Source organism: Gracilinanus agilis, chromosome 1, assembly GCF_016433145.1.
Source record: "Gracilinanus agilis isolate LMUSP501 chromosome 1, AgileGrace, whole genome shotgun sequence".
NCBI classification, from domain to species: Eukaryota; Metazoa; Chordata; class Mammalia; order Didelphimorphia; family Didelphidae; genus Gracilinanus; species Gracilinanus agilis.
Window position 1 is genome coordinate 776,801,256 of NC_058130.1, and position 27,980 is coordinate 776,829,235.

At 43.6% G+C, this 27,980-nt stretch overlaps 1 protein-coding gene across 1 annotated transcript in view; it reads left to right on the forward strand.

The window, feature by feature from the left end:
- Nucleotides 1-27,473, forward strand: part of LOC123232431 (acyl-CoA dehydrogenase family member 11-like) — a 38,378-nt gene extending 10,905 nt beyond the window's left edge. Inside the window, exons 2-14 of the mRNA XM_044658871.1 lie at nucleotides 3,994-4,226; nucleotides 8,330-8,429; nucleotides 10,512-10,629; nucleotides 10,709-10,851; nucleotides 11,554-11,703; nucleotides 13,435-13,529; nucleotides 15,008-15,107; nucleotides 15,950-16,090; nucleotides 24,979-25,071; nucleotides 25,402-25,509; nucleotides 26,123-26,294; nucleotides 26,659-26,725; nucleotides 27,310-27,473. Of these exons, the coding sequence (XP_044514806.1) occupies nucleotides 3,994-4,226; nucleotides 8,330-8,429; nucleotides 10,512-10,629; nucleotides 10,709-10,851; nucleotides 11,554-11,703; nucleotides 13,435-13,529; nucleotides 15,008-15,107; nucleotides 15,950-16,090; nucleotides 24,979-25,071; nucleotides 25,402-25,509; nucleotides 26,123-26,294; nucleotides 26,659-26,725; nucleotides 27,310-27,466 (1,677 nt within the window). The 3' untranslated portion in view covers nucleotides 27,467-27,473. The remainder of the gene's footprint in view (nucleotides 1-3,993; nucleotides 4,227-8,329; nucleotides 8,430-10,511; nucleotides 10,630-10,708; nucleotides 10,852-11,553; nucleotides 11,704-13,434; nucleotides 13,530-15,007; nucleotides 15,108-15,949; nucleotides 16,091-24,978; nucleotides 25,072-25,401; nucleotides 25,510-26,122; nucleotides 26,295-26,658; nucleotides 26,726-27,309) is intronic.
- Nucleotides 27,474-27,980: the final 507 nt, after the last annotated feature.

A 27,980-nucleotide genomic window follows, 5' to 3' on the forward strand; every position in this document is an offset into this window, starting at 1 on the left:
GGAGAGACTGGAGGGCAGGGAGACCCACCAACAGACATGGCAGCAATCCTGGTGTGAGGGGATGAGGGTCTGCACCAGGGGGATGACTGGGTAAGGGGGAAGTAGGGTAAATATGAGAGATGTTGTCAAGGGAGAAGAGACGAGACTTGGCAGCAGATTGGATCCTTCCTCCCAGAACAGTAATATTCCACTCTGTTCTCACCTCTTCATTTGTCACTGAAAGCTTTGAGGCAAAGGAGTGTAGAAGGAAGATTACTCTGGCAGTGAATCTGATGGATGGGCTGGGGGTGGGCCAGGAGAGAAGCTAATGATTAGCACCTGGGTGGTAGAGGGGACAACTGCAAGATCTTGCCTCAACATCTCCTCCCCAGAAGCATCAGCAGAGTCAGGTATAGCTTTATTCCCTCTTCTTCCCCCAAACCACATTCATCCTGGTCCTTTGCCATGTAAGATCCCAGAGAGAGCTGGAAAGGACCCTAGATTTTACAGATGAGGGAACTGAGGCACAGAGCAGTTATGGAACTCCCCCTGTATCGTCCAGGTAATGAATGGCAACTCTAAGGTTTCAGCCAGGCTGCCATTCTAAATCCAGTTTCGTACCTTGCTGTATCTGATATTTTCAAGTGATGGAAAATAATCTTAGGAACCATGATGGGGCATTTTCAGTTTTATGGGACTGCCTATGACCTTGGGATTTGGGGGGGGGGGGCAGTACTCTAGCTGTGTAAAAGGTAAAATTCATGTTTATTTGGCCACCTTCTTTTCTTTCTTTCTTTCTTTTTTTTTTTTTACTCTAAGAAAAACCAAAGTTATGGCTACCAGACACCACCGCTTCCCTCCCCTGTCCCTTTCAGTTCCTCCCAGGAATGGGTTAATGGGCTATTCCCTGCCTCTAGAGGGATTCGTCCTCCTTTCAGCCCCACTTCCTGCCTCATCATGATTCTCAGGTCTTCAGGCCCATCCCATAATAGTACCAGGCAAGAAGGGAAGAAAAATGAGCCCAAGAGATGAGCAGTTTCAGGCTCAATTCCAGAGGACAAGAGAAATGTCAGGCAGCCTGCATTGATTATTCTTACACCTTTCTCAGCTTTTTCCTCTTCCTGTAATTCTCTCCTCAATATCTCTCCACTTCTTCTCTACCTTTTTAAGGTGAGATTCCTTTGAGAAGCCAGATGGGCAAGTAGAGCAGTCCCTCATTCCTTTTGTTGTCATTTAAACCCTTGCCTTTCATCTTAGAATCAATATTAAGTATTGGTTCCAAGGCAGAGGAGTGGTAAGGGCTAGGCAATGGGGGTTAAGTGACTTGCCCAGGGTCACACAGCTAGGCAGTGTCTGAGATCAGATTTGAACCCAGGACCTTCCCTCTCTAGGCCTGGCTCTCAATCCACTGAGCCACCCAGCTGCCCCTACTCATTCCTTTTGGAGAAGCTTCCCTAGCATCATGTAATCTCACAGAGTCCTCAGGATCTTTTCAGTCTGATTATTTCAGGTCCTTTAAAGGCTGCTGTTTCTCATCTTCATTCTGAGGGTTACTGGTGGCCTCAAAAATTGTCTTTCTCCCTCAGAGAATAAGATAGGCATCAAATTCATTGCACCAACCCAGCTCGGATTAACCCCCTCCCCCAAAAAATAGCTTCAAATTGGGCTAATATCACCCAGGATGGAGCTCCAATGTGGAAGTATCTCTTTGCCATGTACCAAAAAATATTTTCTAGAGTTAGAAAAAATAATAACAGAATTCATGTCGAAAGATCAAATATCAATAATATCAAAGAATATCAAAGGCATGAATGGGAACAATGTGAAGAAAGGTGACCCAGCTATACCAGATCTCCAACTGTGCTGCAAAGCTGTGATCACAAAACAGTCTGTTACTGGCTAAGAAATAGAATGGTAGATCAATGGAATAGATTAGCTGGAGGGAAAGTGATGCTTTGTCTTAATATTACCACATGCCCTAGGGGAGTTGTTACTGACCTTTAGTGAGTCTAAAGTCAGTGTGGAGACAGAGGAACAGAGAAAAGGAGGAGGAGTGTAAGGAGTGGGTGGGGAAGCTGAGGCAGGCACTGAGGGGGGGGGCAGACATAGAGGGAGAAGGGCTAGAGAGGCTGAAGGGGAAGGGGTTCGAGTGGGAGATGCTAGATTGCTACCCAAGGGACCCATGACACCAAAAAGATGAAGAACCTAGAGAGAGGCCTAGAGAGTCTCTCGAGTTTCTTTCCAGCTCTAGACTCAATAATCCTGTGAGCAGCTTAATGCTAAAACCCCTTCCAAACCCCAAATCCTTTGCTTCTATCTCCTCTTCTCAGATGACTGTCACAATAACTCTGTGAAGGAGCCATAAGATCTTCATCTAATATTTGAGAAAATCAGGAGCTGGAGATCCAGACCTGGACAAGGCAGAGTGGAGAACCTGGACCCTCTGACTCCTCTTTCCCATCCAATCCAGTCTAATTATCTCAGACTGTCACAGCAGTCTCTCTTCATTGTTCTCCCTATCTGGAGACCTTCTCAGATCCATCCTCCCAGTAGTTACTACACTGATATCTCAAAAGCCAAGTTGTGATCCTATTGTTCCTTTGCTCAGTAACTGAGCAGCAAAGTAACTTTGTCTCCAGAAGAACACAAACACAACCTCCCCTGGGAGGCTTTTGAAACTCTTGGCTGTGGCTTCAGGCTTATTAAATAATACTCTACTTTCACTCTGTGGGGGTGGGAATAGGGAACAATGCTTGAAGAGAAAATATAAATTATATACAAAGTAATCCCTTGGGGCATATACAAAGTAATCTCTAGTTGCTCCCCGCAACTGGGAGCACCAAGATAGGCTTTTTGGTAGCAGTTGGGACTTAAAGGAAGTTAGTGCTTCAAAGAGGCCAACTTGAAGGGAAGAATAATTCCAAGCTTGGGCAACAGTCTGTACAAAAGCATATCAAAAGAACTGACATTTTCATAGTGTCTTTAGGTTTCCAAAGGGATTTGTGTACATAAATGCATTTAGGTTTTGTAATGATCCTTCAAAGAAGTGGTATTATTTTTAAATTCCTTTTTGAGATCTTCCAAGAGTTCTTTTTGGGCTTGACATCCTTTTGTACTTTCCTTTAAGTCTTCACGTGTTCCTGTTTGGCATTGTTTGGCCCTCTTCTGGGTTCGTATTTTGATCTTCTTTGTAACTAAAGTGTTTTTTAAGGTCAGGTTTTTTCTTTGTCTTTTATTCATTTTTCCAGGTGTGTGTGTGTGTGTGTGTGTGTGTGTGTGTGTGTGTGTGTGTGTGTGATCTTGCCTGCACGTTGAAGTTGAACTCTATTTCTGGGGTGGGGAGAGCACTGACTGAAATTTGCATTCTGTTCTACTCTGGTGTTTGGGGGCAGTCTGGCAGCCTTTGGGCTCACACTACACTTTGAGGGGGCAGCCTGACTGGTGCACTATAAGGAGGCCCACAGCTGCCCTGTCTAAGTGCCATCTGTGCTGGACCAAACTGGATTCTGCTACCCTCACTGCCATTTCCTATAGATTCCGAAAGCTTTCTGGATGGAGCTGGACTCTGCTCCCCCTGGCTGCCATGGTGCCTTAGTGATAGTTTCATGAATCTTCCTTTTTGTTTTTGTTTTTATTTTTATTTTTTTTAAACCCTTAACTTCTGTGTATTGACTCATAGGTGGAAGAATGGTAAGGGTGGGCAATGGGGGTCAAGTGACTTGCCCAGGGTCACACAGCTGTGGGAAGTGTTTGAGGCCAGATTTGAACCTAGGACCTCCCATCTCTAGGCCTGACTCTCAATCCATTGAACCACCCAGCTGCCCCAGAATCTTCCTTTTTAAATGAGGAAACTTCTCTGAGATGGGCTTTGAACCCAGGTCCTTCTAAGTCCACTAGGACCCAGTGCCTTCTCTTGGTATTGCCACTACTTCTCCATCTCTTTGCTCCTGAGGGAAGGAATGGAATTGGGAGGTCCGACACCAAACTGGGGTGCATGTGTGTGCTTCTTTGCAGGTCTTTGCAGAAGCAAACCAGGACCTGCAGAGATTTGGTGCCCGAGTGTCAGGTGAGATCCTCAACTTGGGTCAAGAGTGTGAGGCGATACCCCCAAGACTGCAGCAGTTTGATGCATGGGGGAAGCGGGTAGACCTCATCCTCACCTGCCCAGCTTGGAAGAAACTAAAGAGGATTTCTGCTGAGGAGGGCTTAATCGCCATAGGCTATGAGAGGAAATACTCCAACTGGAGGTAAGAGCTTTGGTGGAAATTCAAGGGCCATTCCAGGAGGCTCATAGTCAAGGAAGAAGGGCTGGGTTTGAAGCCAGGCCTGGGGGCTGGTTCTATCCTTGAGTCACTCCATGATGTTGGGCCCTCTGAGGCCCTTCCCCTCTCTGAGTCATGGCATTATAGAGCTAGAGCTGGAAGGGGCCTTGGAGACCATCTGGTCCAACCCCTTGACTTGGCATGACAGAAAGATTCATGAGACTCTCTATCATGTCATTGGCCAACTCCCAAATATTTAGCATGACTTGGTCACTGTAAAAAGTAAAAATTATGATTGGACTGGATATTTAAGAGTTTTGGTCACCAGGAATTGATTACCCCATTCCAAAATAACAGACCCAAGTCAGGATGACTTTTATGGTGGTTTATTTACAATTAGGAAGGGTGAAAGTAGAGAAAATGAGAGAGAGAAAGAGAGAGAGAGAGAGAGAGAGAGAGAGAGAGAGAGAGAGAGAGAGAGAGAGAGAGAGAGAGAGAAGAAGGTAGAAAGAAGAGGGGAGAGAAAAAGAGGGGAGACAGAGAGAAAGAACAATCAGTCACATATACAGACTCACCAGGANGAGAGAGAGAGAGAGAGAGAGAGAGAGAGAGAGAGAGAGATACTCCGGCCTAGTCCGGAGGCCTGAATAAGGAAAGGCTTCAGAGGCCCCATCAAAGGGAGCACAGAGGTTAATTAAACAAGGCTTCTAGCCATGATGAGAGGCCTCTTTTTGAGGCTAAGGCCTCCAGAAACGCCAAGGAAAAGGAAAGGGAGTCAGCCTAACTTACTCATGTGACAACTCAAAAGGAAGCAGTCTGAGGTCTCAACCCAAATCCTTCACGGTCAGGTTCAAAAGGCCAAATCCCCTCTACAGGAAGTTACCATCATATTTAAAAGTTCTTTTTGGCACTTCCTGCATCCACCCTTCAGTTCTATGTGGACAAAAGACAGTCTCAACCTTGTTTTGGACTGCCCAGGGAACAGTCACTTGTTTTTGATTTGTCACTTACTAGCACATGTGGGTCATAGACCTCCCCCCTAGCCACTTAATTCTAAGTTGGGTGGAGTGACATATTCCTGGTGGCTAAAGTCTAAAGAATGAATAAAGGTGAGTTAATTCCATTTACACATCACCTAAGGAGTAAGAGCTCTTGTCCTTTACTTCTAGTTAGGAGATAATAATACTTGCAGGGGTTGGGTATGAGTGGCATAGTGGATGGAGGACTGGCCTTGGAGTGAGGAGAGTCTGAGTTCTGCTTCTGCTTCTGACTTACTCTAGCTGTGAACCTAGCCAGAAATCTGACTTCATATACCACCTCTGATGATGACTGCCTATGTATCCTTGAGCAAGGCACTTGATCTCTCTTGGCCTCAGTTTCCCCATCTATAAAATGAAGTGACTATGTGTTGGTGGAAGGAGTTCCCACACTTGGATTCCCCTACTTCAGTGAAAGTACTGGCTAGACAAAACCAGAATGCCTGCCCAACTATCCCCCAAAGCAATCATGCAGGGAAAGAGGCTTTGTAGCCAAGAAGTGTCTCAACCCCTTTTTCCTTCCTGCCTCTGGAGGGGCCCCAGTTGCTACTGAAGCCACTATGCCCCATACCTGTAAACATGACTGTCAGCTGAGCCTATGTACTGAGTCATAAAGAAATAATTAGCCAGAGCTAATGGCCCATAAACCAGCCTCTCTGTATTCAATTCCCAGGGGGTTCCTTCTATTAAAATAATTGGGAGGGGCAGCTGGGTAGCTCGGTGGAGTGAGAGTCAGGCCTAGAGACAGGAGGTCCTAGGTTCAAACCCGGCCTCAGCCACTTCCCAGCTGTGTGACCCTGGGCAAGTCACTTGACCCCCATTGCCCACCCTTACCAATCTTCCACCTATGAGACAATACACCGAAGTACAAGGGTTAAAAAAAAATAATTGGGAAAACTATGCCAATATAAGTTCAAAATTGTCTCAGATACTTTTGATAAATGTAATCAAAAGTATCTTCAGTGATAAAGTAAAGTAAAACTCATAGATGAAGTTCCCTTCAGGGACAGATACAAGGACACTAAAGAGACTCTTTTTATAAAAATAAAATATTCATTGAAATATATAAGGATAAAAAAGATTTCTAACTCTAAGGGATTCTAACTCCACCCAAATAAAACTCCCCAGTTCCACAAGCAACTGCTTCTCCTGTGTTTCACAGGCTACACTAATGCTTCCTGTCTGACTAACCCAAATTTATACTATTCTAAATAAAACTACCATTATTATCCTTATAATTCTTAACTTCGCCTTTGTTATGTTGGACCTCTGGGAGCTTGAAGATCACTTTTGATTGACAAATAAGTCAGTTGGATGGAATGTTCTCAGGGAGTCATGCGAGAGGCAGGAGGAGGGGCAGTTAAGAATCCTGAAAGGGTTCTGGGTCTTTGACCTGTGCTGAGGCTGGAGATCGGTGGATCCTGGTCTTGGAGTGAGAGGGTGCAAACATCTCTCTCTGCAAATCTCTTCCTGTACTTGAGATACCGTGACAACCTGTACCTGACCACCACCTCAGTGTCTACTGCCCCTAGATTTTAGGAGTTTCATCATCTAGATATCTAGGTTTCCCAGGGCCCGGGAGGGATCCGGGAAATGGGCAGGAGATGAAGAAGAGGGTGGAAAAGGGTGGAAATAACTCAACTGTAAGGCTGAAGATCTATTAAGGAAGAAGTCAAATATCCCAGCAGTTTACCTACTCTGGTTTAGTCCTGGCCAGGCTGAACTAGAGGGAAGCTACATTGATTCTTCATTCTGCCAGCAGTTGAGATTTCATTAGCAACCAGTAGAGTAGGGTCTCCTATACCACAGTCCTTTACCCCTATCCTTCTTGTTAATATAAAATTTAAAGTACTTTCCTAAAGCAGTGTCAAACTTGTTTTGGGAAGGGAGAAATCGCAGTCAGAATACAAGGCGTTATCCTAGCTAAAGAGCTCAGATCAATATATCAATTAACCCCAGGTGGGTCCTGAAAGGATATACATCTTAGACCTGAAAGGATCCTGCCTGGGCAACTGTTATAAGGGAGAAGGGTCATCTTATTCTCTCTGTACATCAAATTACAATCTCAAACATATCAAGAGAATCACAATAATTATAACACCTTCAAGTTATAAAAATAACAAAGGCTAGCTGGTTGAGTCTCAACAAGAGTCAAGCTAGGACTCTGAGCCTTAGCAGACTCAGAGTCCAAACCAAAGACTAGGTCTTTTTTTGGTCTTCTCAGAGTTAAAACAATTTATATAAACAGCAATAGATAGTCAATAGTGTTTCCCAAGTTGGAAAAAGAAAACACTAATCTTCTTCAGGTCTTTCTCTCCTTTCCTTCTACCTCAGACAGGATCTAGAGTCTCTGTGAGTGACTGCCAATAATCAGAGATCAACTGTCCAAGACCAACTGTCACTCTGTCACACCCAGAGAGAGTAACTGTCAGACAAAAATCATTAGACTTGAAACTGGCACTCTGTCTTAGATCTGTTTGAAATTCCAATTCTTTCTCAAGCCAGATTCTCCACTTCTTATCTCTAAAGTAATAAAACAATACTTATTATCTAATATCATCCTGATACTCCTGAGTTATTAGGCAGGCAGAGACATAAAATGTTGGCCTTGGTGTGGTATTGTCTGCTTCCCCAAACCAAAGACTGCTGGTATAAAGGGGAGGAGTGCTCAGCTCCAAATCCTGACTATTTCCTGGGTGGCCTTGAGCAAGTCTCTCATCTTCACTGGGCCTTAGTTTCCCCCTCTGCAAAATAAGGTGACTTAACTAGATGGTCTCTAAGATCCTTCTAGCTTCAGTCAGTAAATAAGCATTTAGAAGAAGGGGGTGGGCCATCCCTTCTGCCTCTCATTTCTTTAAAGTCTTTGTAAGTCAGATTCCCCCCACCTACCCCCACCTCACCAAAGAAAGGGAAAGAGGGAGACAAGGAAACTGCTTTTGAGTCAGGCCAAAACAAGGAGACAATAGGAGGTTCAGGGAAGGAGCACCAGGCTGTCCATGGCCTCCCCCAGCCTGGTTTGCATTGACTCTGGTTTTTCTCTGTGTTCCTCAGCCGAGTTTATCAGGCAGCCAAGCTGTTCATGTTCTCTCCCTCCTCTGGAATGTTCATTTGCCCCCTGGCCATGACTGATGGTGCCACAAAGGTCCTACAGGTGAGAACAGAAGGAACCAGGGGCTGGTTTCACTCCAGTCTCTCTCCCTTTACTTCCCCATGGCCATCTTCCAAATCAGAAGTGGAGCTGATGTGAGACTCCAACCCCCTGCTTCTGAGAAGATCCCTGATCAGACTGCTAAGGTCTCCATCCAGGGGGTGCGAGGAGACCATGGCTTCCCCAGCTTAGATTGGGGCTGGTTATCGGTGTGGTAGGTACCAAGGACATAAGAACAAAAGTGAAATCCTGCTCTCTAGATGCTAACATTCTTCTGAGGAGAAACAACAAAATAACATATGTAGACAAATTAATAGAAGGTAATTTGGGGAGAAAGGGGATCAGGAAGTGGTCTCTATGGGAAGGGGCACTGGAGCCAAGACCTGAAGGAAGGTGGAGGAGGATCTGAAAGCATGGGCAGAAGATGTTCATGTCAGTAATGACAATTGTAATATAAGTGTAATTAGCTTAATTAAGAATAGAGTGTAGTCAGATATAGGGTTTATAAAAGTGATTTGAGACTTCCTAGGGCTGCTTTAAGATTTGTCATGGAATCCTGACAAGGTCAGAGGAAGAGAATTTTGCAGTGTGCCTTGAGAGCATTAGTTGAGAAACTGTCACCCACTTCTGGGACAAAGACTCAGAGGTTGGTTGTTCCTGGCTTTCTTCTGATCAGCCTCGAAGAGTTTGTGGAAGATTGGAAACATCATGTTTTGAAGAAGTTGGAAGTTGTCAGATTAGAGAGCAGGAAAGTCACTGGGCAGTTCTTTGGAATTCTTCCAGTGGCACCAAAAGGCAACTGCTGGGTGAACTGCTTGTTATTCTGACAGGCAGAGTTTGATCTTTGGCTGAAGGGAAAGGAAGTTTGGCAGATCTCTATAAACATTTAAGTTCATAAATTTTTGGAAGTAGGTTTAGTAAGTTAGAATTTACATTTAGTTAGATCAGTGGTTCCCAAACTTTTTTGGCCTACCGCCCCCTTTCCAGAAAAAAATTCTTAGCACCCCCTGGAAATTAATTTTTTTAATTTTAATAGCAATTAATAGGAAAGATACATGTATTAATGTTTCTACCTTTTTTGTAAAATATAATAAAGAAAGGCATAAATTAGAAACATTGAACTTTGAAATTATGAAACTATTTGTTGAACTCAGAATAGAATGTAATATAAAAAAAGCTAAAACATTCAAAACCATCTTAATGAGAAGGATGAACCTGGTGTGCTCCTACCAGTTTAGTAATCCTCGGCTCTGTTTTCTTCAGCAGTAATCTTAAATCACCACAATTGACTATTTGCAATTGGTTTCTTTTTTTTTTGTTAATAAATTGGTTACTGCACTGAATCCACGTTCCACTAAATATGATGAAGGAAATGCAATTAAGAACTTTTGAATTACAGTCCATATTTCAAGATAAGCTGTAGGGATCTCCTTTTGCAAATGCACTTGTGGCCATCACTGCCTCTCTGGATCACTGCAGCACCCACCAGGGGGCAGTGGCACCCACTTTGGGAATCACTGAGTTAGATAGTATAGATTAAGGAGGATTGCATTTGGTGATCAAGAAGACTTCTCTTGTGAGAAAGGATTGGGGGGTTATAGGTTAGAATTATAGAAGAAACTTTCTTATCAATACTTATTTAATTATAGGGAATATTTCTTATCAATACTTATTTTCCTTTTATGTTCCCTTTTATACACATTTTAATAGTTGTAGTAAATAGATTTTACATAACTGGCCTGACCAGGAATTTTCTTCAACTACTTGAGCAGCCATTTTTTCCAACAGTTAAACTCAAGAGTCTGACCACATCAGTGACAACTATTGGTAATACCAATACCAATAATCAAAAAGGGTTAATAAACCTTTTCAACAAGGCCAGGGAGCACAAGTGAAATGTCCCCAGAAGCCCTCAATCCTCTTCAACAAGCACCTCTCCCTGAAGCACCACTATGTGCCAGGCATTGTACTTAGTGCTGGGGATACAGACAAAGTCAAATGTCTTGGGTCCTTGCTGCCCAACATTCTCTTCCTTCCATTTCTTCCCTCATTTGCCTTCTTCTCCTTTTTCTCTTCCCCCTGCAGGTGACCAAAAGCTCAGGACCACCAGGAGAAGCTTTCAATCATCTGACCTCGAGAGACCCAAAGCTCTTCTGGACTTCTGGCCAGTGGATGACCGAACGCAAGGGAGGCTCTGATGTGGGTGAGTTGGATCAGAGGTAGGGGACCTTGAGGGGTACTCAGGGCTCAACTGGTGGCCAGTCAAGCATCTCTCTCCTCAGCCCATGGCACTGAGACAGTAGCCTGCAAGCAGGATGATGGAACATACAAACTCTTTGGATTTAAGTGGTTTACCTCAGCCACAGATGCCGACATGACACTGGCTCTTGCCCGGATCATGGATGCTCAGGGCTCTGTGACCAAGGTGAGCATGCTGGAGAAGAGATAAGAGCATCGTGTCCCCTTGAGATTCCCTCCTCTTCACTTTCCAGGTCACTGGAGATTGGCCCACACCCCAAAGTCTCAGGTGAGTGTGCTAGCCTCTTATGACTCCAGGATCTCCTTGGCAGAAGCCTCTTTTCTTCTCTCCTCTGCTCCCTGATCCCATGCTCCCTTTAGGTCTCCTGACTTCTCACACAGGCAGCAGGGTATAATGGTTAGAGTGCTCAACGTGGCTTCAAATCTCCCTTACTAGCTGTGTAATCTCAGGCAAATCCCCCTAACTACTCTGGGGTTATTTTATTAAAAAAAAAAAAGAATGGGCTTAATGTCCCCCTAAAGTCCTCTCCAGCCACTTGGCCATTCCTTGTTTGGAGAAGGCTCAAGGTGGGGACATGCTGACTTTGCTCAGGTATCTGAAGGACTGCCAGATGATGAAGGGCAGACCTGGGGGAATGGAGAAAGATGGCAAGAGGTCAGTTTAGACTCAAGGCCAGGGAAAGTACTTCTGGACAATCAGAGATGCCCCAAAGTGGGATGGGCTGCCTGAGGAGGTGGTGAGTTGCCCATCACTGAGGATCTTCAAACAGAAGCTAGGTGACTGCTTGTCAGGTACATACCTTGTGTGGTAGAGCCTGAACTAGAGGGCCACCAGGATGCATGCCAACTTAGAGATTCTGTGCCATAGGGGACCAAAGGGCTGTCCCTTTTCTTCTTGAAGCTGAGAGATGAGCAGGGACAGCTGAATGGCATTGAGGTACAACGTCTGAAGGAGAAGCTGGGTACTCGCCAACTGCCCACTGCTGAACTGCTGCTGGATGGTGCCCAAGCACATCTGGTGAGAAGGTGGGAGAGGCACTTTGCTGGGTGGGTTGGTTCTCCTTAGGCTCTGATAGTGCTTCTTACTCCCAGAACCCTACCTGCTGGCAGGAAGCTCCCTTCCACCCCAATTCCAGAGCACTCACAGGATCCTGGAACCAGAACTGAAATTGGAAATCATCTAACAGAACAAACCCCTTCCTTCTCATTTTGGAGGAAACTGAGGCAGTGTGGTGGGGAATCAGCTTGTCCAAGGTCACCCAGCTAAGTCAGTGGCTGAGCTGGAATTTAAACCCAGGTATAGCTGGCTCCAAATAACATCAACAATGCATAGTGCTGGACCTCAACTCAGGAAGACCTGAGTTCAAATGTGGCATCAGAACCATACTAGCTGTGTGACTTTGCTCAAATCTTTTTATCTCAGTCTTCCTCTGTTTCTTCAACTGTAAGACATGGCACATAATAGCACCTTTCTCTCCAGGTTGCTATGAGTTTCAGATGAGATAATAATTGTAAAGTGCTTAGCACAGTACCTGGCACATAGTAGGTGCTTATAAATGTTGGGAATGATAATGATAATAATTATTATTATTGGGGGCAATTTTATACTATTTTAATAATAGTGAAAATTATTATTATAACTAACATTCATATAGTACTTTAATAGCTGTTATTATTATATGTATCATTTATATGATGTTTTATCTTGAGAATTATTGGGATTTGGAAGGAGGCTTAGCATTCAACTGCTCACAGGATTATTGCGTCTAGAGCTGGAAAGAAACTCAAGAGACTCTCTAGGCCAGGGTTCTTCATCTTTTTGGTGTTATGGGTCCCTTGGGTAGCAATCTAGTGAAGCCTATGGACCTTTCTCAGAATCATATCTTTAAATGCATAAAAGAAAATACCTAGGATTGATTACAAAGGAAAATAATTAGATTTAAAGTTGATGAAAAATTTTTTTCAAGTTCCTGGACCCCAGGTTAGGACTTTCTGATTTAGTCTAATCCCATCATCCCTAGGAAGACATCATCATCATCATTTATTGTTATTGAGTTGTTTTAGTGATATCCACCTCTCCATGACCCCATTTAAGGTTTTCTTGGGAAAAATACTGGAGTGCTTTTCCATTTCCTTCTCTAACTCACTTTACACATGAGGAAACTGAGGCCAACAGTTAATTAAGTTACCAAGGGTCACAAAATATAATATTTACATAGAGTTTTAACAACTACTCCTATTAGAAGTACTAATGTGGTGCTTTAATGATTATCAAAATTGGTATTTTTATAATGTGTTAAGGTGTATAAAAAGAAATTTTGTACCTTTGAACTACATCTATCAGCATCCCTTTCCTATTTCATCCCCACCTTATGTGTTTTTGTCGTATGTATATAGTTGTGTGGAACTCTGCCTCTCTCTTTTCTCTCAAGACCATGGCTGGGTTAGCTCTCTATTTACTCTTAGCTTTTTAAATTTTCTTTTACTTCAAGTTATCATTAATAAATCTTATTAAATATAATACTTGGAGTATTCAGATATTAACTTTCAATTTTACAAAGATTTGCAAGGCATTTTACATAAGGTATTTCATTTGACCCAAGGTTCACTTCCTACCTGCTGACCTGATGGATTCAGGGCTGTGGTTCAAGGGCTGATGAGTTCAGTTCAAGGTCCTGGCACTTTGTTCTCAGTAGCAACCCCAAAGATCCCAACTACCATTTGCTCATGGCAGCTGCCTTGTCTCCAGGTCTCCCAGGAGGGCCGAGGGGTGGCCACCATCGCCAACATGCTGAATATCACCCGGATATACAACTCCATAGGTGCTGTGAGCTGCATGAGGAGGTGAGTAGGATGGAAACCCCTTTAGGGCCATCCAGTGTGGAATGGTAAGACTAATGACACAGGACAAGGCACAGAGGGAGAGCCAAAGATTTTCAAAAGATCTCTGAGTCCTCCAGCTAAATGGAGACTTCAATGACTTCTAGTCCAACCCAGACCCAAACTCGAATCTCTTTTACACCATCTCCTAAACCTGAAAGGAGGAGGTAAAGGATCCATGTGGACAAAATTATTCAGAGAAGCTCTTTTTGTGTTGCCAAAGAACTGGAAGATAAGGGGGTGCCCATCTACTGGGGAATGACTGAATAAACTGTGGTACATGATTGTGATGGAATACTATTGTACTATAAATGAGAAGGAGAATGGTTTCAGAAAAACCTAGGAAGACTTACCTAACTGATGCAGAGTGAAGGGAGCAGAACCAGTAGTATAGTGTATATAGCAACTACATGTAAAGAAAACATCTCAGGTAAGGGGCCATCTAGCTTTTGCTTGGAGACAGACCCCCAGTGAGCCTCACTCACAGGACAGCACATTCCACTATGGGACCATGAAACCTAAATTGTCTCTCCACAAATAAGGATCACGATTATATTCACAATTAAAGACTATAGAAACCATTGCTCCTAGTTCTAGTTCTGCCCTCTTGGACCAGACAGATACCCCCATTCATACCTAAGTGACCCTTAGCTCTCTGAAGTGTACAAGTCATGGAGCCTGTCAGAACCTTGAAGACAGTTCTTGTGGGCCCTCTGAGTCTTGAGTCTGCTCAATATGCCCAGTTCCTTCAACTGCTCTCTCATCCTGGAGATATACAGGTCAAAGGGGAAGGGCAAGAATGGATCATGGAAGAAAGTGGGCATGCAGATAGAGAATGGGGGGTATCTGGTAGAGAAAGAGTATCCTGGGCCCCAGGAGAATTTTGAAATCATTTCAAGGACCCCAAGCCTGGGACTGCTGGACCCTCTTATCCTGCTGAGAGTAATAACAGATTTTGACCCTCCTTTAAGGTTTAAAAAGTAAGCACCTCCTCCTAACTATGAGTTAAGTTGGGCTGACAGCACACCCCAATTTAAGAGATGGACAAACTGAGACCTAGAGGCAAGTAAAGCTGAGGTTATTTTCCTGTCCTTAGCCTACAAAGGACACTCATTAACCAAATCAGCACCATCCTTTCCTCTCTTCTCCCTCAATAAGAGAAGAGACCTCATACTTTTCAGCCCTCATTTACCCACTTACTACTTGACCTCATCTTGAGAAACTGACCCACCCAAGTAGACCCTCTCACCTTTTCTCAAAAACCACCAGGAGCTAGTTCTGGAGTAGAGCAGATTGGACCACAGTAAGATGGCATTCGCTATGGTCGCAGTGAGCTAAGAGTGCCATTAATTATTCCTTGACACCCAGAGTACATGATGGGAAACACTGGGGTTAGGATAAGGTAAGAGATACACAGGAACTGATAATATCTTCATCCCCAGGATAGTTGTCACTGCTCGAGAGTATGCCACCCAGAGGTTTGTGTTTGGAAAGTTCATCAAAGACCACCCATTGCACACCCAGACACTCGCCCGGATGGAGGTGAGAGAGTCCCAAGCCCATTTATCTCTGTCTTCAGCCCAGGACAGTGATGGCAAACCTTTTAGAGACCAAATGCCTAAACTGCAAACTGCGTGGTGAGGGGAAGAGGAGCAGCTCCACCCCATGTCCCTCTGGTGAATTCTATGCTAGGACAAAGGCATGCATATCCACAAAGAGAGCTCTGAGTGCTCTCTCTGGTATGCATGCCATAGATTCACCACCACAGGCCTAGGAAGACCAGGACATCTTCCAGGCACTCCCAACCCTTAATCACTCTTTACCTGGCCACCACTCAGGAGCCCTCCTACAGAGATGACATCCCCATTCCCAAAGAGGAAGAGCTGATGAACCGGGGCCTGGGGTCCAGCTGAGGCTATGTAGCAAGGATGGAGATACCTCACACTCTTCCCCCTATGCCATCCAAGTCATAGAGTGTCAATCTTGCTGACCTATAAGAAGGGAATCCTGGGTGGTCATCCCAGCTCTGCTATTCAGTAGCCATAGAATTCTGGGAAAAATCACCATCTCTCCCAGGCTCAGTTTCTTCATCTGTGAAAAGAGGAGATGGGGTCAGAGTGGGTGCTAATAAGGCCCCTTCTAGGGCTAAAAGGAGATGCTCTATATTTTCTCTGATGGAGGAGAGTGATGAGCCAAAGCAGACTGGAAGAATGGTGAGAGTGAGCCTTAAATCAGCATTTGTTGATGGTTGATCCTCACTCCCCTGACCCTTTGGGGTTGAAGTTGATCACACATAGAGACAGCCATCACTTGAGCCAGCCCAGGCTCAGGCTGGCAGTGGCCCTTCCTGGCTCCCTAGTCCTTCCTTTTCCCTGGTTTGACAGGTGCAGGTTCGAGGTGGGTTCCTCTTGGTTATGGAGCTGGTCAGGCTACTTGGCCTGGAAGAGACCAACATGGCGAGCACACAAGACTCTCACCTCCTCCGACTGCTGGCTTCTGTGGCCAAGCTTTACACTGGAAAGCAGGTGAGAACCCTGGAGAGAGGAGAGGTGAGACAGACAGGTTCTGGGGCTGCTGTTGAGGGCCTTAAAATTTTGCTTCCACTTTTGAACTTCTTTGTCATTGTAAGCTTTTTTCCAAATCTGTTTTGTCTAACAAGGAGAGATTTCAACACAACTCAGGTCCTCCTGTGGCTGCAAATTTTACTGTTGCATCTGCTTTATTAGCCTTGTAACCTTGTTAAAAGGTCCTCATTGCATGTCTGAGCTCTGCAGTGCACTATAGCCAGCTGTTTTGGTAGCTGTAGAGCCACTAATTCTACTGATTTTACTGATTCTGCTTGCATTTGCAACTGTTTTGCCACAAGATGTTAAAAAGCCGCGTTGTGATTGTAATGATCCAATTGCATGGCATATTCTGAACACATATTTGGAATCAGTGTAAATTGTAACACTTTTATCTTTGGCTGTAATACAGACTTGCTTCAATGCTATTAGTTCTGCTGCCTGGGCACTAAGATCCAACACTGCAACCCACACTGTCTCAAATTCTGTCACAACTACAGCCCCAATATAACGTACTTCATCTCTCATGAAAGAGGAGCCATCCTTGAACAGAATAAAATCTGATTCCCCAAGGGCATATCAGAGAGATTTTCTCTTGGTATTTCAACTATCTGAACAAGTTTTTCACACTTCTGCAGCTATTCCCCAGATGCTGGCAAATCTGGTAAAAGTGTTGCAGGATTTAAGTTGCCACTTCTATTTAGAGCTCACTTCCTAAAAGAGTTATCTCATTTCTAGCAAGCCTCTGATATGAAAAAGCTTGGGTCTTATGCCTTAATAGCAATGCTTCAATCTCATGAGGACACTTTATAGTTAAAGGGCTCCCTAAAACCAAATCTGTAGCTTTGCTGGCTAGCAGAGCTATTGCAGCTACTCCCCTTAGACATAGAGGTGCCCCAGCCACTATTGGATCTAATTGGGCAAAGTAATTGTATAGGGTCAGCCTACACATCAACAGGGGACTTGGATAGCCTGATGGCATCAGTGAATAAGAAAGGAAACTGAGAACAGTTCAGAACCAACAAATTAGCCCAGAGATGTTCTACCAGCCTTTGAGCTGTGTTTATTTTAATAATTTTTTCTTCAAGACCAGTTTTTTTCTACAAGGTTGGCATGAATAATACACATTACATTTTAAGTCTAAACAGCATAGATTTCAAGGTTACATAGGAGTTTGGCATGAATAACTTATTTTTTCATGTAGATTACTTTTTAGTCTAAACAGCATTCAAAGGTTACCAAGACCTGATTTTATCCAAATATTATTTCAATAACAATCTTTTATTATTCAACATATTTCAAAAAAGTAGGTAAAGTGTGAACTTCTAAAACTATGGGGGTAAGTTCAATGTGGTAAAACAATGGAGTAAAAAAGTATTTTAAATTGCCATCCTCTGTCCTCCAGATTTCTCAGAAATCAGGAGAGATTAGAAGGAGCTTCTATCATTTTGAATGCTGCTTTTGCTGAGGGTATAAAATATTAGCTCATTAATTGTCAGTTTATTATAAGGTGAGTAGGGGATTTCTTTAAGGGGATTTCTGTATCTAGACTACCAGACTTGGGGCTTTCCTAGAGATATTAATTACAATAATTCCAGTAATAAAAAGTGTTGGTCAGAAGGGAATTACACAGGGGAGTCTTTTTGGGGTTTCCATCCTTCCTATGGCCTGTTTTTCAGGTCACAGGACGCACCCATGACTCTGTCATTCTGCATGGATTCAATGGACCCTTGTCCCCTCTGTGGCCCTCAGCAAGTAATAAGCTATAGGTTTTTGCAAAGGACCAAAAACCTGAGTAAGCACTCCAAAAGCAACTCTTTTCCATTCATGGACATAGAGGAAAAAAGTTGTTTTTTTTTTTTTTTTTTTTTTTTATATTCTAGAATTCCCAAACCAGGTGCTGATAGGATTGCATGCTTCAATTTTGTTATTGCTTCTATTTGTTCTTTTGTTAATTTAAGTGACTTTATAACAATATCTTTTGTTAGCTCTGTCTGTAAGCCAGATCCCCGTAACCTGGAATCCACTGTCTAAAAAATCCTGTTGTCCCAGAATGTCTCTTAGTTGCTTCTTGGTCTTTGGAGCTGTCAATTTTTGTATATTCACTATTCTCTTTTCTGAGATGTACCTGGACCCATCTGCTGATATAAATCCTAGGTATTCCACCCTATGTAAACACCACTGCACCTTGGACCTTGAAATTTTATGTCCTCTTTTAAACAATTCAAGCAGAAAGTGCTTGCTATCTCCTTTGACAGGCTTTGGCTGATGGGGAAACCAACAAGAGGTCATTGACAAAGTGTATTAGCCTATTCTCTTTAAAATGGATGTTTGATAGACCTTCTGTTAAATTTTGGGAGAACAAACTAGGACTTTCGGAATAATTCTGGGGCAAATGGGGCCAGGAGTACTAGGTACCTTTCCATGTAAAGGCAAAGATCTTTTTGGAAGTCCTTGTGGATGAGGATAGAGAAAAAAGCTGAGCAGGGATCCACAACCATAAAAAAAATTAGCATTTCTGGGTATGGATGAAATTATTGTTGCTGGACTTGGCACCATGGGATGTCTTTTTACCACATGACTATTAATGGCTCTTAGATATTGAACAAAACAATATACTGGTCTGCCTTGCTCATCTAATTTGGGCTCTTTCATTGGCAAAATTGGGGTGTTATATTTGGACCTACAGGGTATGATAATCTGCTTTATAAGAGATTCTATAACAGAGGTAATGCCTTCAATTGCTTCCTTGGACAGTGGGTACTGTGGATACTTGGCAGTGGACAATCTGTGGTGGCAATCTTTACTGGCACTGCTGATTTCAGTAACCCCACTATTGACAATGTGACCCATAATTCTTCTGGAATGTCTTTAAAGATTTCATATACTGTGACTTTTCTATGTAAGTATCTAGGTTTTCCAAGAACAGTATTGGGACTAGATGGCAACTCCAGAGAAATCTCTCCTTCTGATGTACATATAATTGCATAATAAATCCCTCCCCACAAGATTTGCAGGGGAATTGGGCATTAATAGAAATGAATGTTCCATACTCAGTGGACCTAGGGATACCAGTCTGTGTGGTAACTTCTTGACCTCAAATGGTGTCCCTGAAATCCCTACAACTTGCATTGATCCCACATTATCGCATAACTTATCTGGTGATTTCTTTAAAACTGACTTAGAGGCTCCTGTGTCTAAAAGACAATTATATAAACAACTTCCCTCTTTCAGGGTGACATGGAGTTCAGTGCTCCTTGGTGGGGAGTGGACTGAGATTGTGGGAGCATTAATTTGTGGATCAGGAAACCTATATTCATTTTCCCGTTCTTCACTCTCTAAATAATTTGGTTCCATTTCTATTTCCTGTGTTTCTGTATCCTCATTTTCAACATTCACTAGTCCACTTCCCCGGAAAACATTCATAATGTACTGCTTCCACTATGTGCCCCCTCTGTGAATCTGATTTTGGGATATTGTCACTGACCACCTGGAAATATAAAGGATGGGCCCCATTCTGAATATAATTTTGCATTTGTTCTGCCTGATTGGTGTATTGGAATAAGCATCATTGTATTCATTTGGATAGCCAGGCCTTCTATATTGATACCCATAGCCAAAACCATTTGGAAACCCATTGCTTCTAAGGCTAGCATAGTGATTGTTATAATACCCTCTGTTCCTGTTATAGAAATGATTTCCCCTGAAAAAGTTTCTGTTGCCCCTGAAAAAGCCTCCATTCTGTTTGTACAGTTGCCCTCAGCATCTGCATTCTTTAATAAAATGCCCATGCCTTCCACAGAATTGGCACCTAGGACCTTGGTTGTTAAAATTCCTTTGTGGACCACTAGATTGCCTTGGTCACTTATATTCCCTCAATGGAGCCACTACTTTATCATGCTTCTGTGTTTTATTAAGCTTAAACTTTAGATCTTTAATTTCCTGCCTCAATTCCTCTATTATGTCATTATTTCCCCCTTCTGCTTGTATAGGTAATCTATAAGATAGATTATAAAACAGCAATAAGACTGTTTATCTCTATTGTTATTAAAGATATAAGTTGCAACCCTTCTCAATTCATCCAGTGGCATTTCATACCAGTCTGAGCACTGTTGCTGAAAATAGTCCCATACTACTTTACATGAGTTAACAAATTGTCTCCTTAGTTGCTTTATGTCCTTGTCTTTGGAAATGTCCAGTGCCAAATATCTCTCCTCGTTCAGTTAGTCTGTACATGAATGTGGAGGGTGTTTCCCCACTGTCTTGTCTTCTCAAGCTTTGTCCAAGACCCTGGTCTATGGGAGCACTCTCTCATGGTTTTTTTAAAACCCTTACCTTCTGTCTTGGAGTCAATACTGTGTATTGGCTCCAAGGCAGAAGAGTGGTAAGGGTAGGCAATGGGGGTCAAGTGACTTGCCCAGGGTCACACAGCTGGGAAGTGTCTGAGGTCAGATTTGAACCTAGGACCTCCCGTCCCTAGGCCTGGCTCTCAATCCACTGAGCTACCCAGCTGCCCCCTCTCTTGCGGTTTTGAGCATAGCATGCCTTGACTTGACCAAGTGTTTATAAGCTTCTTCCAAATTTATCTCCCAATGGGGATCCAAAATTGGCCATTCCATTGTTTCTGTGACTATTTTGTCTTTTTCCCTTTTAGTGAGTAATTCATTGAGCAAATTTTTGAAATCTGAGTAGGTGGGATCATACTGTTTAATAATCTTCTCAAACTTTTTAACTAAAGACACCAGTTCCTCCTCAAATGATGAAGTCCTCTTTTCAAAGTTCTCTATACCTACTGGTGTGAAACTCTTATGTTGTCTCACATTTACAATCTGAATTTCAGGTGTTATAACTGGGATCTTTCTTAAGGGAAAAAACCTCCCATAGTCTCATTCAATGCATGGTCTTTTGCTCTAATTTAATGCCCTTGAAATATTTCTCAATAATCTGTCCTTGTCTGGTAATGATATTTTCCAGATATTGCATTTTCATATCCCTCTCTTTTTCCTTTTGTTGTCTCTTATGATGTATAGTTAGCACATTTAGGATGTACATTATGGACATCCTAATCATCAGCCCTACCAATATTCCACAAGCACCTAGTGGAACCCATGTTAACACATCTAGTAATGTCAGGCAAAGGAAGCCCATTATTGCTTGAGGTATTGGCAATTCTCGTATATATCCTGGTATCTTTTAGGTAAACATCTGGTTAATATTCCCCATGGAAATATTTCTGCTGGTAAAGACCACCTTTTCTTAACTTTGGTAAATGCAGACCCTGTGTCTCACTGTTAGGATGTCTTGTCACAGTGGGGAGAAGACAGTTCTACAATGGCCTCTATGTTTGAAGGGAAAAAACTGTGTGTTGTTTCTCCCTTTTTTTAAATAACCAGTTGGTCTTAAATAAAAGGTTGTTATCCTGTTAGGCTCACTAACTATTATTATTGGTATTTGTATTTACCAATAGTTGTTAATGATATATACATGCTCTTAAGTTAATGTGATCCTGGGTTGATAGTTGGGGAAAATGGTTGTTCTAAGTAGTTGAAGAAAAATCCTGCTCAGGTTATTTATATAAAAGCCTATTTATTATAACTTTTAAAATGGCAAGAAAAGGGAAAGGAAAATGAAGCAGAAAGATAATTATGGTAAAAATATTCTCTAACACTAATAAAATCTAATCTATATTTTCCCAAAAATCTGCCTCACAAAAGGCTTCTTCTTGATTACCAAAGATAATCCTCCTTATTCTACACTAACTAAATTTCCCAATTAGCTATCTTTCTATCCTAACACTAAAACATAATTTTATAAACAGTAATAGATAAAACTGGATTTCTCCTGCTGCTGAGATGTAACTCAGCCTGTCAGAATTCCTTAGTAATACCTTCACTCAGAAGTTGCTCTATTGTGTCACCTACTGGTGAAAAAGAGGAACTGTACCACCACTTTCTCCCTTCTCTTGATAATAGGATTTTTCCAAGTGAGAATCAACAGATTTTCTCCAACTCTCAGAGCAAGCTCCTTGGACCACCTTCCTTATTCAGGACCATCCAAAGAGTGATCGTTGGTTCAACTGTCTTTCCCAATACTCCTTGGGACAGTTCTCTTCCCATCATCCTTTTAAGATTCCACTCTGATTTAAAGAAATCCAGCTCACTGAAACTCAGCTCTGTAAGGGTTAAAAATTGAGGTTGGACTAAATATAAGAGAAATGTGGTCTCTGAATTTAATATATCTCAAGTCAAATGACTTTTATTGTAGTTTATTTATAAACTAGAGGGAAAGAGCGAAAGTAGAGAAATGAGAAAGAGGGCTGAGTAAGAAATCTAGCTTAATGAGCTAGACTATTTGCTCATGCCCTAGCTTTACTCCACCAGGTCTTCAGAAGCCCCAGCTGGAGGGTATGGAGTAAACTAAGCAAGGGCTCCAAACATGCGGCCTCCTCCTCCAAGATGGGGGAGAGGGTCTCTCCAGATACTAGTCCCTCCAGGAGCCAGGAAAGAAGTCAGCCTTTTCACCCACCCACTGTGGTAGTCCTAAAGGAAGATCCGAGAGCAGTCCAAAGTCCCAAGCTGAAGCTCCTCCAAGGCCGAGTTTGAAGGAGAAAGTTCTGATCACAGAAAGTTGTAATGACTTTTAAAGATCTTTCTTTGCATCACTTCTTGTGCCTTCCTTCCACTTTACGTGGACCAATTGCAGTTTTAGAATTTTCTTAGGACTGCCCAAGGAGCAATTGGTTGTTTCTGAGTTGTCATTCACTCTAGCACGTGGGTTGCAGACTTCCTCTCACTTAAGGAAATATTGGAATGTATATGCTTCTGGTGATTAAATCTAAAAGTGGATGAGGGGAAAGTTAATCCCATCTTCACAGCTCTCCATCCACCTATACCTAACCTATCAATACTCTTTGATTGCTTACTTAATTAACAAATATTCATTACAACCCCAAACCCATGGGTGACTTAAGGGGACGTCTATCCCAAGTACACTCCTCCTGAAGAAAATGACAGATGAGAACAATTTGTTCCAATGGCCATCAAGGTGGTGGAAGCAGGTGCTGTGGAGTCCTTAGAGCTTGGTCAGCCATGGAAGATGCCAAAGTCATCTGTTGCACCTGGGAAGTGACCCTAGGACCTGTCTTCCTAACTTTTATCCTGTCACTGATTCTGGAAGAAACAGTGAGGCTGAGGACTTTGCACAATTCTGCCTCATTTAAATCCAATACATTTGCATCACCCTGTGATATCATCAGACCTCTTTGAAAACTAAGGATGAATAACAATGATGAACAAGAGCATATATATGCATTTGTATGCGTGCATATATATATGGATTGCATATGTGCATATATGTACATTAAATGTATTACATGTGTGACATACACATGTATGTTGATAAATATACTTTAAATATGGGTGTATAAGATGTACACACATATGTATGCTATATTGTTATACATACATTATGTAATACATTGTAACAAATAATACATATTCTTTTTTACTCTATTTTAGCAATTTTAGCCTGTACTTTAGCTTAAGCTGGTATCTCCCAAATCCAAATGGTGTCTTCAGACCCCAGTTATTGAGCTCTGCAGGCTGCCTCTCTCTTGGGAGCCCTTTGCACCCCTAGTGGCCTGTGAGGGGATCCCACCTCTGCCCCTATGGTCTTTGCTGTCTGATCCCAGACTTTCTCACCGTGAGCAGATGCTTTCTGTGTCTCTTCTGGTGGCAGCATCAGCGCTTGTGTGAATGAGCGAAGTGGAGGAGTCCCTGCAGGTCTCTGTTCCAGCACTTAGCCCAAGGCCTGGCACAGAGGGAACACTAATGAAATGCTTGTTGCCTCCATTCAGGGGATGAGGATTAGAATACCAGGCCTGGACTCTCCATCTAGATCTGTGCCTGAAGCCTCCTTTTGGCTATAGACAGTTAGTTATACCTATCTAAGACCATCATGAACAGATACTAAGGTGGATGAACACCAGCCTCCAAGATCTGGCTTTTTCAGGCTGTTGGGTACTTTCAGGATATGGAGGGTCTTAGAATGGATCCACCCCAGGGGAGCTCTTTTCCCTCCCCTCCCCTCAGTAGTAAAAGAGTTACTGGGAATTAGAAACCCTAGACTTTATACTGTGCTCTGCTACTACTAACTTACAGAATAGCCCTGGCTCCATAAATAAAGGAATTTTATTTGGAATCAGAAGACCTGGGTTCAAATCTTGACCCTGCTCCCTTCTATTTATAGCTTTTTTTGTTTCTCCCTGGGTCTCTGTTTCATTCTGTGCATGTCCAGGGGGGTAAAATAGAGGACTTCTAAGGACCCTGTGACCTTGGAAAAACTATTATTCTGGATCTCCTGCATCTATAAAATGTAAATAATGAGGTGCAGTAAAGAGTGCTAGGTCTAGAATCTGTATAGACTGACTTCAATTTTCAAATCAAATACTTTACTAGCCTTGTGACCTTTGACAAGTCACTTCTCTGGACTTGTACATCAACTGTAAAAAGAAGGAATTGGACTCTGTGCCCTCCAAAGTCCCTTCCAGGTCTTAATACAGAATCCTGTGACCTACCTCATGGCATTATTGGGAGGAAAGGGATTGGCTACCTTTGGATCATTTATTGATGACCTCTAATGTCCCTTCCAGCTCTGATAATCCAGGAATTCCTGGTCTCAGTCTCCCCCTGCCCCAAACCCTTGCCCACAGATAAGGTGATCCAAGCAATACTCTGGGTGCAAAAATACACCCAGAAGCATCTCATGGATGCTTTTCCCAGAAAAGTATCCAGAGAGCAGGGTGGGATGGAGAAATCTGGCCTTTGTCCAGCTACACCCTTTCTTCACAGGTAGTTGCCACTGTCTCCGAGGGGCTGGAATGCTTTGGTGGGCAGGGCTACATGGAGGACACGAACTTGCCAGGTATTCTTCGGGATAGCCAGGTAAGAGCCCCAAGAACAAGGCTGCCAGGCACTAACCACCCAGGGCCCCAGCTCTCTGGTCACTTCCTGCATCCAATGGCTCTTCTGTGCCCCTGACTTCCTCATCTCCAGTTTGGACATGGCCCTCGGGCTACACTCAGAGTCAGAAGTGGGATTGCAGAACTAGCAGGGCCCAGGAATTGGGACTTTGAGTCTGCAGGCAGCAAAGGGGTCTTTCTCCTCCTGGAGGGATGGGGGAAGAGAAGGTCCTAAAACTCACCAGGAAGCCACTGGGCCTGCCACAAGGCCTATTTCAGACACCAGTGAAGCGGCGCTCTCCACTCTCTGCAGGTGCTGACCATCTGGGAGGGAACCACCAATGTCCTTGCCCTGGACACTCTACAAGTCCTGGCTAAGAGTCAAGGGCAAGTGATGCAGGCCTTCTCAGCATCTGTCCAGGTGAGGTGCTCATGGGAACTGCTGCCCCTCCTCCAGTCTCCCTGGACACTAGAGGTGGGAGGGAGCAGGAACCCCTGGGAAAAGGCTCTGTCCCAACAGGGAATCTGTTCCCCCACAGGTCAGCATGTCTGCTTCTACCGCACTGATATGTTCATAAAGGAATTGTGTGGCCTCAAAGTTGAAGTCTACAGAGCTGGGAAGGCCCACCCTGGGGCAGCCCTGAATCTGGAATAGGAGACCCAAGTTTGATCTCAGCTCTGCCATTTCTTGGGTTCATTTCCCTTCATGGGAATTCCCTTCTTCCCTTCATTATCTTCACACAGAAAATGGGTATAACATGGCTATTGGGGAGATTCGATAAGAGAATCTATGAAATGCCTTGGCGTCACGTCAGGCTCGGGGTTGGCCACCCTTAGAAGCCACCTAGCCCTGGTGACTGCACGTCTCCTTCACAGGAAGAAGGCAACCCTGGAGAGATGCTCCTGCAGCCTCCCACAGCTGCTCCTGCCCTCCTTCCTTACCCCACCAGGGAGCAAACCAAGGGCAGGTTCTGCATGAGTCCAGTTAACAAGGCTTGTGCCCTGCTGTCCTTCTCTGTCCCTCTCTCTCCCAGGAGAAGTTGGCCTCGGCTTCAGACCGCTCAGAGCTGGCTTCTTCCATACAGTGCCTACAGGAGGCCCTTGGGAGGCTGGCCTTGCAGCTGGAGAAGCTTCTAGGGCAGGGCAGAACTTCCATGGAAATGGCTGCCAGGGACCTGGCCTACACCTTGGCTCGCATCTACATAGGTAGCTCCTCCTTTTGTCCCCACGTCCTCATCCCAGGCGAGGAGGGTTGGATTATGAGGCAGAGACAGAGTGGTACCCCAGGGAGAACAATGTTTGGGGATGGGAAGCCCTCTTGTACCCCTGACCAAGTCACAACTTCACTGAACCCATTTCTTCCTCCATAAAATGAGAGGGACAAACTGAAGGACCTCTGGGTGCCCTCCTTCCTTGATGGTCTCCTGGCCTTGCTGAGCCTGTTTCCTCCTCTGTAAAGAAGGTGGTGGGCCTAGAGGACTTCTAAATCCCCACAAGCCCAAGGGATGGAATAGGAGGACTTCATTGTTATCATCTTGGCTCTCCCACTTAAATCCTGCTCTTTGCACAGGGGCACTTTTGGTAGAGCATGCAGCCTGGGCTGAGGCTTCCCCTTCTGACATCTATGCTTCACAGAGGTAAAGAGGGTCTCCATCTCCTTGGCCTGGTCACATCCTTCCCATGTAACAGTCAGCAGATTCCCCTCCCAGACTTCCCTCAGCAGCTCAAAACTCAGAAGAGTTTTAGTCCTGTGATACAGCCTTCTTCCTCCCAGCTCTCCCTGGCTCTCATCTCAGAAGCGCCACATCCAGATGCACTCAGACAAGCCATTTCCCTGTCCTTTCCAGAGAACAGGCTGACCTCTACCCAATAGACACGTTACCTCGAATGCTTATTCACTCCATTTGGGAAACCGAGACAGGAGCTAAAGTTGGAAATTTCCCAGAGTAGATCCTGGGGGTGATGGGAAGGAGCCTCTAATAGAAACGACTCTCCTGGATAACCAAGTGGGCATGGAACAACCAGGAACAGTTTCCTGTTCTTTTCAGCCTTTGCCACTTAAGTTGGGAGTGATTAGGTGCTGATGTGGAAGGCCCAGGGAGCAGAGGGAAATGTACCTCAACTAGGGGCCAGAAACCCTGAGGGCTTAACCACCAGAGCTCTCACCTGAGAGCCTTTACAGTCCTAGGAGGCCCCTTGAACTGAAAAAGCTTCTTCCTAGATGGTGTGAACAAGACCTCTGCCCCTTGGACGCTGCTCAGCAGGCTGGCTGCTATGAGGCTGATGCTCTTTGTCGAGACATGGATCTGGTCTACGAGGGGAGTCCTACTTACAAAACAAAGGAAAGTGCCCAGGCTTCCCAGAAAACAGTAGTCTAAGCATGGCAGAGCCTCCGAAAGGAATTTTATTTATTTATTTATTTTGTATATTAGAGAAGACTTTGTGTTTTGGGGTATACTTTTCATATTTTAATTTTTTTCTGGGTTATACACATATTATCACACAAAACATATTTATTTATTGAATAATGTTTGTAAGTGAATAATCTTATAAAACCAAAACCCCAAATAAACAAGTGATAAATCATAGGTTTTCATCTGCATCTCTACTCCAACTGCTCTTTCTCTAGAGGTGGGTAGCATTCTTTTTCATAAGTCCCTCAGAATTGTCCTTGATCATTATATTGCTGCTAGTAGCAAAGTCTATCTCATTTGATTGATACACAATATTGTAGCTACTGTGTATAATGTTCTCCTGGTTCTGCTTATTTCATTCTGCATTAGTTCATTTAGGTCTTTCCAGCTCTTTCTGAAATCATCCTGTTCCTCATTCCTTATAGCACAATAGTATTCCATCACTATCATATACCACAATTTGTTTATCTCTTCCTCA